Source organism: Eptatretus burgeri, chromosome 9, assembly GCF_056783735.1.
Source record: "Eptatretus burgeri isolate ZD-2024b chromosome 9, Ebu_testis_v1, whole genome shotgun sequence".
NCBI lineage: Eukaryota > Metazoa > Chordata > Myxini > Myxiniformes > Myxinidae > Eptatretus > Eptatretus burgeri.
In genome coordinates, this window is record NC_140969.1 from 18,558,648 (window position 1) to 18,573,640 (window position 14,993).

A 14,993-nucleotide genomic window follows, 5' to 3' on the forward strand; every position below is an offset into this window, starting at 1 on the left:
GTTATCATTTTGTTGGGGCATGACTCTGACACTGATGTTGTGCCCCTATACCAGTACGCTGGTACTCATTCTGTAAACCTCAGAAGGATGACAGGCTGAGTCAACCCCACCTGGTGTTAATTCAGCGCCCAACAGGGCTCGAACTCAGGACCCTGCGATCCCAAACCAGCCACCCTAACAACAAAGCAAACACGAAGCTTACATGATTTTTAATTCCTATTATTTGTTTTATATTATTTATTTTAAAAGATTATTTGATTTTAATTTTTTTTTTACATGATGAGGCAGAATTCCAAGTGCAACCAATTGGCTAATATTAAGAGTTGGCTATATCGGGAACCATCAGCGATCTCCGATCGCAGACCACGAGATCATGTTCAAAGTGCACCGAGGCTACAAATAGTCCTGAATACAATGCCGAAACAAGCTCTTCTGAGGGCTTTGGACACTGATACAAAAAAAGGTTAGCCTAAAACTGTGTTCAATTTTCTCAATAATATAACCAAAGTGTGACATCAGCATGTTCGACTCAGACCTCTTCTTCTCAAAGTTTCTCCCATTTTGACACGATCCTTGTCCGGACAAGGTGGTGTGCTTTGGTAAAAGATGAGTCAGTGAGCCTCCTGGACTGATACTGCTAATCTCACCTCCAGAGTTGAGTTGTGGCAGGACACATTCTAAATTATCAAGCTTTCTTTACACTATCATCTTTTGTTGCATGCAACATCACACCTTCACCACCTAAATAATTCATAACCAAAGGATCTGGGCATTAATGGCATATTTGGCTATTATGCAAAGATTGACCGATTATTACATCTTCATCTATGTCTGCCAATTAAGGAAAACAGACGTGATTCATACAGTGTTTACGAGGCATATATGAAGTCATGAGATTTGTTAAGGAAGCTTCTTCGGAGATCAGGCAAGGTGGGTAAATAAAACGAGTGTTTCCAGGCTCCGTTGGCAGTGCATTAGTCTTTGGACCACGCTCGTGAGTTCGTTTCCAGCTGGAGTCAAAATGGACTAAAATTGTCTTTCTGATGGTGGTGCCAGGCCGCAGGATGGTGAGTCACCCACCTGTCCCATCATCTCCAATCACTCGGAGATTAAAAAAAAATACCACTGTGTCTCTCTCGCAAGAGTCGGTCTTTAAAACAATGCTTTGGACACCTCGACCGCGAATGAATTCTAAAAAGAGATGTGGATGGCTGAATGCTAGGTTTAAGTGAATAAACAAATTAGGTGAATGGTTTTGGGAAGAGAATATTAACCTGAATAAATCAGCTGAACCAACTCCATATTGACTACTTTCAGACGTAATGGTCATGCCACAAGCATGGTGGTATAGTTGAAGGGGCCATCTACATATTACGTAGAGAGAGCCCAATAGAAACCCCCGGCCTTGCCACACTCCTTTCCTCCCAAGTCCCAACCGGTCCTGGAACAGCCTGAGGGGACCAGTCAGCAAATCACAATCCATCAGTGAACTTGCGCTGGCTCAGACGGAGGAATGTTGAAACATCAAGCCTGATATCTACCAACACATGGTGCAGAGCATAAGTCAGTGATGCACGATGAGATATTTAAGAAACGGTTGCAAATTCATATCTTTCCTAATACTGGCCTGATAATGTGGTAACTGTATCTTGTAATAAAACGATTTTTTGTTCTTAGTCTTAAATGTTACCTTGTCCTGAAAGTCCTTTTTCTTTTTTACATCATAGTCTTGCACAACAAGAGCATTTCATTGACAAAGTAAAACAATCCTAAGTAATGTAATCCACGTTTATTTAATCATCAGAAGTAGTAGAAGGTCGTGTTAGATTGCAATTTCCATTCCTTTTAAAACCCTTCAGCCTTGCCCACCCTCCGACCTCTCCCCAGAGCAGCTCATAAAACAGAGAAAGGCATTTCCCCACAAACAATACTATGAACAAAAAGGCTCAATTTCAAACAAACCCTGCACAGGATTCTGGTCTCATTTTTCATATAAAAATAACTTTCTTAAATAATAATTTTAAATGTCAAAATGTTTGGAAGTGTTCATGGCCCAGCAAACAACGGTCCCGATGATCAATCTGTTAACCACAACAACAGTATAAAAGTACTTTACATGGCTTTCTCATTATATTCCTTACATCGTGAATCCATGTTAAACCACACTTGTGCTTCTTCTTGTCCCGTTTAAGTTTGAGGGGGATGGGGGGGAAGGATGGGGGATGTGGAGTATTTGAAAATTGCCAAAAAATTTTTTTTATTATTTTTACATATGGACATCATTTTGGTGTAATCTAGCATTATGGCATCGTAAAACCTTCACTTGCTCTATCTGCGATATCTACTTCTGTCTTGTATCATGTCTGCTGCGTCTCACCAAACCTCTCTCCACTGACATCTCCTTTCAGTCCCTGGAACGTGCAGACATATTTTCCAACGCTCTTTGCCAATCTCCGATCTGTCTCTTTCTCTGTCTGCATTACACAAATCAGAATTTCTGTTTGAGAAACCTCGCTCCGATCTGCAGCAAAGAAAAGGCAGCTTATGGAATTTGCCGATTAAAAACGAACGTTATTTCAGAAGTTTTGAGAGTACAAAACGGTTCATAAAAGTCGGGAAAAAAGCAGTATAAAAATGATACTTTTCTTGCATATATGCATGAATGCAGACACACAAGCTGGTGGACACATGCACAAGCAGACAGACAGGCAAGACGTGCACCGTAGACAGGCAGGCACAGAAGAGTCGAGCGCACAGACTGATGGACACACGAGGCACTTTTTTGGTCTTCGTGCAAACGATCAGCACGTTACATTCTACAGGCAACGTTCATTGTGCCATCAACTACACTTGACATTGTCCTTCCAAGAATGAAAACAAAACAGCATTCTTCAAATTGTGGATAACTAATCAATTTGGAATTTACAAATTAAAAAAAAAAGTCATTGATACAACACCACTCACTATGTTGAGAATGCAGTATTTAACGTATTGCTTGCCAGAAAGCGTTCACCTACAATCCCCACAGAGTCGTCACGACTTACTCGGATGCAAGTATCACTTCGAGTTTCAGCACAATCACAAACCGGGCAAATCCCAGGTTATAAATAAGCTTCCAGTCTCACCATTATCACAACTATGGTATCCTAAAAAGTAGGCCAAGGCAGATATGAACACCATATACCTCAATGCTGGTCGTAACGGTAAAGTGAGCACTCAATCCTGAGGGGTTAAAAAAGTCAACACCACGATGTCTGTCCACGTCACCAGCAAACTAGGACCGATATCGGGCATTCAAGAACAAAAGGTGGACGTCAATCTACAGTGCCTATGACGCTTACATACGAGTCGATGGGGGAAGTATGCCATACTCAGCATCTATTCATTAGCTACAACGACAAAGCAGGCTTCGACGGCACTCGGTGTGCGGCGATAAACTACCGATGGATATAAATTTCAGCATCTGGAAAGTACTTCTTCTGCAAGGTTGTGTGTTGCATTTTGTACATCATAAACACAAAACGATCATAATAAATTGAGCAAAGCACATTTCTGAGGCTCTGCAATAGAGAACAAACAAAAAAAAATGCTGAATAGAGGAATGACTAAAAGCAACTTATAACTGTCCAGCACTGTTGAATACATGATGGCCATTTGGAATAAAACACAGCACAGAGTCTAGTGCTCCCGAAGATTCCTCTTATGCTCATACTGAGCATAATTACAGTTTTTATGCGAAGTACTGTGCAATGTGCAATAAAATGGAAAAGGTGAGTAATGCAGGAGTGCTGTGCCACAACGAGTTTAGGTACGTAGCCAGGAGAGGCAAGAGGCCAACGGTTGCAGTGATACATCGGACTCTTCAATCTGCTGGCAGGAAGACCTCTGGGTTTGCTCCATCTTCGTGGACCATCGGCTGTACATCTCTCCTAATCATTGTGTTAGCAGGTTTCTGCTGAGAGAAGGAGGCAAAACCAGATGCACTGCATTTTGGCATACAATTTTGCTTAACCTTAGGAAGAGACTTTATGAATCCATCAACTTTGAAAGTTGATTACACTTTGCTTTCTTGCTTTGTTCACAGCAAACGTGATTATTTGACTTGCATCCTCCGATCACCAATTCTACTGTGTTAAGATGGTAAAAGTATGGATTTCGGATCTAGAAATTTCAAAGCCATTACATTATTCAGAAAAACATGGTAAAATTGCTTCGACTTACTCCAAAGACCAAACCTAAGAGTGGAGATCAAAAGGTTTTCCACTGTGGGAGCACAAAATGAATCTATCCTCAAATTCCTCCTCAATCGGTAGAAATATATACAGAGATTGAGACCCATGAAAGAGCTAGATTACAGAGGGTGAGAGGACAATGCACTAACAGCAGGGTAGAGGAAAACAGAGGGAAGAGGGAAGGACGGACAAAGATCAAACAGGCAGAGAAGAACAAATCAGATCGGACAAGCAAACTTATAATAAAACACAAGGATAGGAGGATGATATGAATAATAATAATAGCTAAAGTGAAGTTGACATTTTACATATTTCATCCCTCCCCAGTGTTGATTGCAGATACAAAGTTTCATCACAAAAAACGTTTAAAACTGCCCATTATTGAATTTATTGGTATTTGACCTTTTGAACCCGCCCCAGGGGGTGGGGCCAAAAATGAAACTGCTCTTGCACCTTCTTGCCATGTGGTGATCATAACTACCAAATTTGGTGAATAAATTCCCAACCGTTTAGGAGGAAGTAGCATGACAGACGGACGTACAGACAGACAGAGCCCATTACAATATCGCCCCCCACCCCACCTTTTTTTCAAAAAGCGTGAGAATAATTAGGAAATGACGTCATTGCAATCTTGCCAGAAATAGGCCCACGTGATCTGGTGGGCAAAAAGGCTTATAGACAGGGGTTCACACAATTTTTTTTTTAGGTTCTTCAATGAGTACGAGCACAAATGGTTTGGTACTCATGAAAAAAAAAATTGCACCACTCCAATTTTTTATCTGCTTTCCCAAGCACCACTCCGATTTTTAAAGCACCTCTCAGCTTAGTATGCATCTTACTCATTTGAAAACGCACTCTCAGAACATACGCTCCAGACGAGACACTCGCAAGCCGCTCTTTCTTTGTTTTTGTTTAGGGCGTTCCTGAACCTCGTCTTCTTCCTCCTTACTCGTGCGTTCTTAGATCGATTTTTTTTATCTCATAAGTTATAAACTTTACAATACGACTTATAAATTATGTTATCATTTATAAACTTAATTTTGTACACTTCAATTATGAAATCACAGTCTATCAATTATCAGAACTAGCAGATACCCATCTATGACGGGTATGGGGGACAGGACGGATCACAATACTCGGTTCCCGTAGTTTCTTTGGATGTTTTGTGCCGCATTCAACAGCTGTTCATATTGGTGGCGTGTCTGGGTGCCCCTGGTAGCGTTTGAGACCGGTCGCTTTAGATTGTTGGCCTTGACACATAGCGCCGGATCAGTAACGACCGATTTGACATATTCATAGTTTCTATATTACCTCCATCAACAGATTAACAACATGGCAGGATAAAAGTCGTAAATGCCGAGTTGAACAAACGTCCTGAACTCATGGACTTAGTTAAGTAAAGCATGTCGTCTGGGACCCGGCCGTCGGTTTGCCGCCGAACGCTGCTGATTGTGACGTCATCGATTCCCTCTTTGAAAATTCTATCTACATTCGATTTTTTGAATCCACTATCACCTGCATAAACACATGGAACACATAATGTGAAGATTTTGGAAGTATGAACAGAATATGTTTGGAGAAAAGTGTGTTAGAAGTTCCAGGCTTACACCCATTATATTATGATTAGCACGGAATAATGTTACCTACACCAACTGAGAAAACCTCTTCTTCCTCTTCGCTCACGTGTTCCCCTTCGATCTATCTTTTTCTTTTTTAATATTACAAGTTATAATATAACATAAATTATCATGTTATAATTCATGAACTTAATTTTGTACACCTAAATTTTGAAATAACAGTACAGTATATCATTTTATCAGAATTATCACGGAAGAATCTCAGCTGCATTCACTGAGAAAACCTTCCATCAAAAGCCTCTGTTGTGCTCGTACGCTTTTGAGCTTCCCGAGCATCTTTGAATTGTGCACTTAGTTTTTTTTTTTTTTGTTACCACCCATGAGTACCTGCGTACCAGTTGTGTGAAACCTTGCTTATGGAACACCCCATGTGCATCAGCATATTCAAAGGTGAAAAAAGGATGAAAATAGGTTGAAGGCGAGGTTGTAAATAGGTAGGTGAGCATGACCGATGTTACAAAGAAAGTTTATATGACATCTGAAGTGCATCAGCACAGAGGTAATAAAAAGGTTTGAAATTGGTCATATCAAGAAATGAGGTCATGATGACCTAATTAGTCAAAATGCTCTTCAAATAGATTTCCTCGAATGGTAATAATATGGATTTCTTCAATAATATGAATGGATTTCCTCGAATGGTAATAATATGGATTTCCTCAATAATATGAATGGATTTCCTCGAATGGTAATAATATGGATTTCTTCAATAATATGAATGGATTTCCTCGAATGGTAATAATATGGATTTCCTCAATAATATGAATGGATTTCCTCGAATGGTAATAATATCCAAAAGAACAATAGATCTTGCACTCAGAAATAGAAAGCCATACAAAACAAAACCACAAAACACACACACACACACACACACACACACCTCGATGACATGAGAGTAGGTTATAAGTGAGGATGTGAAGCAGCATGAGATGGCAGTTGATCAATGGATGGAAGAACTACAGGGATCAACATGACAACCTCAGGAAGGCAGCCCCACAAAGGGCACAAAAAAGGAACCAAAAGAACCAAAGGAACAGAGGTGTGCAATACCCCTAGATTTGGAAAAGGTCATGAGATATGCGTTGCTGGAAGAGTATGGATGGTCAAGAGAGGCTGGGGAGAGACAAAGTACTGCGAGGGAAGGCAAGAAGTGAGAGGAGTTGGGGGACTAACGAGGCAAAAGAGCACAGGCCAAAAGCCACCAACATTTTGGATTGCTCAGAAAAAAACAAAAACAATACAGGATAAACCATCATGCAATTTTCCACCAATTTTTTATCCCCTAAAACCTGCGTCAAATTTTCTACGTTGCCCTTTTATCTGCTTCACTTGCACTTGGCTTTACCATCTTGTCCAGCAGATAAATTGCTGCCTCATCACCATTCATCTTTTTCAGTGTGCTGTGTACCACTGTGTGCAGCCTCTGCATAGCACAGACAGCATGAAGAAAAATTTCAAGGATAAGCCTTTTACCTGTTCAGTGTGAGTGTGTGTGTGTGTGTGTGTGTGTGTGTGTGTGTGTGTGTGTGTGTGTGTGTGTGTGTGTGTGTGTGTGTCTCAACCCTTATTTTATTTTGTACAAATTAGGAATTGTGGTATAAAGTGAGGCCTCACTTGTTTTGGGCAGTTGTGTATGGTCGTTTGTCAGTTGGCAGAATAACTCACATGCTTCGTAATACAAAGCTCAACCTATTGACATATTAGCATCCTTGAACAATAGAGAAATGAATAAAATGGTGGGCACTGTCGAAAGCAAATTACATCATCATCTGTCATATCCAAGATTGTTCTTAATGGTTAGATCTCAAGAATGACAAGTTGTAGCAAGAACAATTTATATTCGAGGGAAGTCGATGGCACGCCATCACAAATCCAAATGCTTCCCACGTTAAGCAAAATTGAAAGATGGCAAAAGGTTCCACCATGAGTGGCCCAACATCAAATTTTGAGTTTTCATTCCACCCCCCCCCCCATTTTGACCCTTGTAACCCTAATTCCCCAACCCTGGGGCATGAAACCAGAGGCCAAATGCAAAAAAATCGTTACATATTTCATGCGTCTCCCAATGTTGATTGGTTGTACAAAGCTTCATTAAAAAATGTTTTAAAATGTGCCAGAAATTGCATTTTTTTAGTATTTGACCTCTTGACCCCACCTGAGGGGGCGCAGCCAAAAACGATACTGCTCTGGGACCTTCGTGCCATTTGGTGATCATAACTACCAAGGTAAGTGAATTTCAGCCCAACCATTTAGGATACAGTGTGATGGATGGAAAGAGACAGAAAGACTAACAGACAGACAGACCCGATTTTTACAGAGACAGACAGACCACGTGACCCATGATGACATAATTATCATTAAAACATTCCACATAAGTAGGCGCATCTATTTAGTGAAAATTTGGTGTCAATCGGATAAGCGGTTGCAGATAAAACAGAGAAAATTAGCATGGATGGACTACGTACGTACAGATGAACGGACAACCCGAAAACATAATGCCTCCGGCGACTTCGTCAGCGGAGGAATAAAAATTTACAAATACCCCTAAATCTTTACATTATACCAGCAGGAGTACCCGGCATTGGCCAGACTATTTTTTGTGGGGGCCAAAACACTTCCCGACACCCACGAAGGAATGGTGTCGGGGATCATTTAATACTACTTTTCACATAGCTACATAGCCTGGTGTGGGATTTGCGGTTAGGGTGGTGGCTTGGGATCCTCGGTCCTGAGTTCGAGCCCCGTTGGCCACTGAATTAACACCAGGGGGTTGACTCAGCCTGTCATCCTTCCGAGGTCGGCAAAATGACAACCAGTATAGTCGTAATTGGGGCACTGCATCAGCGGCATAGCTGCGTCCCGAACCAATGATGCAACCAGCAGCCGAAAAGGCAGCACACGATGGGAACATAGTTACAAAGGCTTCGGCAAACCAAAGTGATTTTTTTATTTCAAAATTTTCAATTTGTTTAGTCTGAAACACTCTCCGACACTCGCTGATGAACCTCTGAAAGTTTGACAATGATCCGTTCAGCCATCTCTGAGAAAAATGGTGACATATACACGCACACACAGAAAGACAAACAGACAGCTCTTTTATAGGATAGATTATAATATTTTTGAAGTTCATGTATACAAAGTCCTATCTGTGTCCTTTTCCCATGCTGTTATCTCTCCTTGCACAAAAAAAAAACAGAAGATGGTCAAATGTCGACGTTTTGTAACATATTTTAACATTTCACTGTTATCACAATGAACAAAAAGTGATATATTGGTGGATGTAAAGAGTGATCTTAAGTAAAGGTCAATGAGTAGTATTTACTGTGCAATTACTTTTTACATAGTCCTTTTCGAACAATTTTAACTGAACAGTCGTCACGTTATTTGCCCGTCCCCCCCCTCTCCACCCCCCTCCCCCCACCACGCAGCAAGAGACAGGGTTTGGCAATCACTTCTGTCTGTGCATCTGTCCATGTGTCTGTCTGTGCAATAACTTTTTTTAACCATTTGAGCTTTTGTCATCAAATTTTCAACAAAGCCATATTGTGAGAAAATGAAGACAAATTAATAATAGTAGATGATAAATGGGGCTTCTGGGACACCCATTCAAATGAATGGGGAAAAAGCGAAAAACTTTCTGACTCAAGCCCCAAAAGCTCAAAATAGGAGACTGATTTTCTCCCCACCTATCCCCTTCCCTCCCATACAAGCAAATGTAAAATTGAGACTCATTTCCTCCCCCTCCCATACAAGCAAATGAAAAATTGAGACTGAAAGATTGACACTTAATGATGAAAGCACTTCTTCCCTTTCATATTTTCATTCCACTCAAAGAGCGAACCAACGAATATTTGCCCATGTTCTACTTTAGGGAATAACTTGATTTTCTTATAACGTTCATTTCCATCGAGTATATTCACAAAGAATCGAGGAGGAAGGCGGCACCATTTGGTGTGTGTGGGCCTGGTACTGAAAAAGAGCGGTGTGGCAATTTTGATCGTGAGAAGGAACTGTGGCAGCGGTTTGTGGGGCTCTTGGCATTAAGGACGGAGTGAGAGCAAAGGATGACCGCCCGCACGAGTTACCTCACGTACGTGGCAGAGAGCGACTTTGCACCATCTAGTGCGCTTTCTGCACGGTGATTTCGCAGTTCAACGATCACCAGGCTCCTGAAGGTTATCTCTGGATGCAAAGCTGAGTGCCGGCAGAAAGGGGAGATTTTCTTTTATTTTATCTTTCTACTTGTCTGTTGTTGTGTCTTCATGGAGACATCTCAAATTAGGATTTAGTTTTAGTTCACCAATAATTTATTTTCATTAAACCATTATTGTTGAATTTCCTTGTGATTGTTTGTTCGTTGTGGGTTCAAGAATAAACCCGTGTGCTTCCGTACGGGTAAGCGCCTTCGCTGCTTTTCATCCCGTGCACGTCATAAACGCCAATAATTTTAACTGTTCACCTCAGAGTCAAGACCGTCCGGCTATCTGTCCAAGGCTGGTGTTAATCGGCCTGGACAGGACAATAATATGGTCGAGGTCAAAGTTCAACATCACATAAAATCGTCAATTTTTATCCAATTGACCTGAAATTTTAAGAATTTGCATATTGGGTTGCTGAATTTGGTTTGCCATTCAAAAGCTCAGACATTTTAAATATATATACAAGAAAGTCAAAGGTCAAGGTTGCAGAAAATCGTCAATTTTCATCTGATTTACTTGAAATTTGAGCAGAGTTTGCATGTTGGGTCACTGAAGCCGATTGCCTTTGAGGTGAAAAGGTCAAGGTCGCCCAAATTATAAATATAATAAAACAAGGTCGCCCCATTATAAATAAATATCCCTTTTGTTAAATGTTCCAGCTCGTTTCTGTGTTTCTTTCATTGGCTTGGCACGGTGTATAGCGAGGCCGTAAATTGTTAATTTGGTCTGACGGGTTTTGGTAATCTCCGCTCAGGTTACGCACGGTTCAGGCTCGGTAACGGCTCGTTCCTCTCGAGGGTGTGAATTCCCCGGTCGCTTTGTCCACGTGGGTAATTAGGTATGTTGAAGTTTGGCAATTGACCTTACCCCACGCGGTCGAATTATTGGCGATTCATGGTCCAGTAAGGGACCCGTGCCTTTCAGACTTATCCAAAAGGCACGACCTCAATTCCGGTGTGTTCGGTGGAGCCGACTCTACTGCTCCATCTAGCGCTCGTGCTCACCACCGATACCCGGCCCCGTAACAATATGTTGAGCACTTGCCTGCTACCTACGATTAATGGTCATCGACTATCGTCTTTAAAATTACAAGACCAAAACAAAGTAAGCGAAGGACAGAATTGAACTACTTTTTAGCTCACCTGTTCGAAGAACAGAGAGCTATAGCGATACCCCCAGCGTGAGCGTCAGCGTGAGCATGAAAATGTTAAAGTTTTTGGTGCAAGTTATTTTTTCCTTTCTAATGTTTTTATCTACCACACTATTGTTTATACACCCGATATGTATTATGTGTCGTCCGTCCGTTCGTCTGTCTGTCCGTCCGTCCGTTCCTGTCCGCACTCTAACTCCCAAAGTTTTTAACTTTCACGTTTCATATTTGGTACATAGGTACAGACTGTGGAGACGGTGTGTCACAACATACGTTCGTCATCTAAAGTGGTTGCCATGGCAACCGGGATGCTGTTTTCCATCCGTTCCTGTCCGCACTCTAACTCCCAAAGTTTTAAACTTTCACGTTTCATATTTGGTACATAGGTACAGACTGTGGAGACGGTGTGTCGCGACATACGTTCGTCATCCAACGTGGTTGCCATGGCAACCAGGATGCTATTTTCCATCCGTTCCTGTCCGCACTCTAACTCCCAAAGTTTTCAACTTTCACGTTTCATATTTGGTACATCGGCACAGACTGTGGAGATGGTGTGTTGCGACATACGTTCGTCATCTAAAGTGGTTGCCATGGCAACCAAGATGCTGTTTTCCATGTAGTAGCACAATTCTGTATATACCTTATTGTTCTGGCGTATATTGTGCTCACTTGCGCTCTTGTTACTGATTACAATATACAAATACATATATTGCTTTAAAATTATTTGGATCAGACTTCACTGCAATACTTTATTTAAAATATTAATTATTAGAAGAGTCTTTGAAAAACGATAAATCTATAAACAGGCGAGCATTGGGTGGCTTTGATACCAACTCTGGTTACTCTCTTTATCAACCAAATTATCGAGTGTATGAAAATTTTTGCAATAATTTGTAAAGATCAAGTGCTTGACATATGGCGTGAATTACCGTGTGCCAATGACGTGTATGTCATATATGAATACGTTACGGACAATTACGTATTTTTGGAACTTGCGTTAAAAAAACAACAACTTGATATCGATATACCAGTATATCGACATTGGAAAGATTTTTTTTTTTACCCGATACCTGTGAGGTTTACTTTGTTTTATATATTGTCTGTCATTAATGCCCAATTGCTAGAGTCAATATTTTCCATGTCAGGTGGGTCACGACCTTGTATCATATGCAACAAAACAAACTGAACAATTAAGTAGTGATGTCAGTGAAGTTTGATGAAAAATAAGGAAAATATGCTGCTGCACAAGGTAGCCGGGCAGGATTTGGGGCACACTTCCTGGAAAATTGAAATTGAAGGTACATTTCCTTCGTTGTGCTCCAACGTGGCACTTCATCTTTTTACAATTGAAATATGACAGTTTTCACATTTTCCTGGGTGATTATAACAATATATTTGGGAAATCATGCTCGAATTTTTTTTTTTAAGATCTCACTGTTGAACCAGAGAGACTCGGTGGAGTAATGGCCTGAGCGTCCGCTCTGAGTCGGGAGGTCGGCAGTTTGAACCCTGGCTGAGCCGTCCCGAAGATTTTTGAAATGGTATGTACTGCTTCCTTGCTTGACGCTCAGCAATTAAAAAGGATAGAGCACGGATAAACAACCATAGGGTGGCAACAATTTCACAGGCTTGATGGACCCAATGGCCTCCTGCGCTGAAGTTCCTTGGAAAGGAACTCTTTATTTCTTTTCTTTTTTTTTTTCCATCTGTTTATGACACTTATCTTCAAAATTATCTTTGATGGAAAAATAATGAAAGAAGACAGCAGTTTATCAGCAAAATGTCAATGAGAAAAATATATTCCAATCAAAAGGCATAAATCAAATTCAAAATGATCATTCGAACTGTACTGGTGTGCACGCACGCACGAACACACATTTTAAGGCCATTTTCCCTGCTCGAGCATGGGTTAGGTTAGCCTTGACAATCTTCCATAATAGTTCCCTTTTTGAGGCAAATGTTTTTTTTTTATGGCCGGATGCCCTTTCTGACGCCAACCCTTTAGTCGCCTCTTACAACACGCATGGATACGGTGTACCTATTCTAAACAGGGGGCGAACTGTACTGTAATACAATACTGCACTGTACTGTAATACAAATAAAATAATTGCGGTTAGAATCAAATGGCACTTATCAAAAGATAAAACACTCCCAGGTGTTTTCTTATTCCACTCTTTATACTTTCTTTTACGACTTACCGAAGACAGCTCTGCACAACTTTTGTCACAAAGAAACATTTTGATCATAAAATCCCTCAAACCAAGGTTTATACAAAAGCATAATGAGCAACCTGACAGCGAATAATGTTTTATGGATACTTAAGAGCTCCTTATGTTTTGCTGCAACCAGGTGGTCTTCAAGTTTGACACATCCCCACTTCCTGCGGTTCGTTTCATTGGAATCAATGAGTGTCATGTCGATTTCCTCATCAAGCCAATTCCATCGCCATGGATTCTTAATCAAGTCAACTTTGTAAAACAGTATTGCCTGTTTTGTCAACACCACCACACATTACTGCTGGCACGGTCGCCATTCTTGCTTTACTGACACGGCTGAGGTCACTCCAATACCGGTCTATTTTTTTTATTTACTGTGCATACAACCGCTCTTCTCCTGGCATCCGTCACCCGACCTCCACCTTCCCCCCCTGCCAGGCTTTGAAGATTGTGCTGTGCAAGCAGCCCCACCAACTCACCAGGACCTGAGGGCGTGTGGGCGGACCATACCAGCCAGCCCGTCCAATTAGCCGCGGCACAAGTGGTTCAATTACCACAACATAAGAAAACCCCCGAGAGTAAGCAGAGAGCGAGAATAGAACTGGGAGGGGAAAAAAGGAAAAATATTTACTGTTGTTGGTGCTCACTGTTCAGCCTGTGTAATGCATTCAACTATCAACAGTAATTAGCACTTATTGGAGCACCCAGAAGAAAAAAAATAGTGGTGCAAACTTCAATTATAATTTGCCATATGAATCTCATTCATGTAACTGTGTTAATAATTATTTTTTGACAAGATTTGAAAAACCATATTTGGGCATAATGGTGAAATGGTAAAATTTTGGAGGAATGGAATGTTCAATACGGTATATCCATTGACACACAGTGCCTTCATAAAGTATTCACACCCCTTGACTTTCATCAAGTGTTAGAGTGTTACAGCCTGAATTTAAAATGGATTAAATTTAAATTTATTTTGTCACTGATCTACACAAAATACGCCATAATGTGAAAGTGCAATCCTTTTATTTATTTATTTATTTTTTATAAAGAAATTTTTACAAATAAATGAAAAATGAAAGACTGAAATGTCTTGCGTCGATAAATATTCAACCCTTTTGCTACGACACTCCAAATTTAGCTCAGGTGCATCCAATTTCCTTTAATCATCCTTGAGATGTCTCCACAACTTGATTGGAGTCCACCTGTGACCAATTCAATTGATTGGAGGTGATTTACAAAGAAACACACCGTTCTAGATAAGGTCCCACAGTTGACAGTGCATGTCGGAGCAAAAACTCCACCATGAAGTCCAAGAAACTGTCCATAGAACTGTCAGAATATCCAATTCCGAGATGGAATTGGGAATAGGCATAGATCTGGGAAAGAGTATAAAACAATTTGTAGAGTGTTGAAAGTTCACAAGAGCATAATGAGCTCCATCATTAGGAAATGGAAAGAATATGGAACTACCCACACTCTTCCTCGAGCTGGCCATCCGACCAAACTAAGCAACTGGGCAAGAAGGACTTTGGCCAGGGAGGTGACCAAGAACCCAATGA

General features: G+C 40.9%; 1 protein-coding gene across 15 annotated transcripts in view; it reads right to left on the bottom strand.

The window, feature by feature from the left end:
- Nucleotides 1-1,774: 1,774 nt before the first annotated feature.
- The window catches only part of LOC147019646 (tyrosine-protein phosphatase non-receptor type 12-like), a 153,228-nt gene continuing 140,009 nt past the window's right edge, over nt 1,775-14,993 (bottom strand). For 5 of the 15 annotated variants that reach the window (XM_085894243.1, XM_085894238.1, XM_085894236.1 and 2 more), the window contains 2 exons: nt 7,212-7,289; nt 1,775-3,955 (listed from right to left, as the gene is read on the bottom strand). In XM_085894243.1, the coding sequence (XP_085750369.1) occupies nt 3,863-3,955; nt 7,212-7,289 (171 nt within the window). In that variant the 3' untranslated portion in view covers nt 1,775-3,862. The remainder of the gene's footprint in view (nt 3,956-7,211; nt 7,290-14,993) is intronic. The other 10 variants (XR_015061471.1, XM_085894247.1, XM_085894251.1 and 7 more) reach the window with 3 other exon arrangements.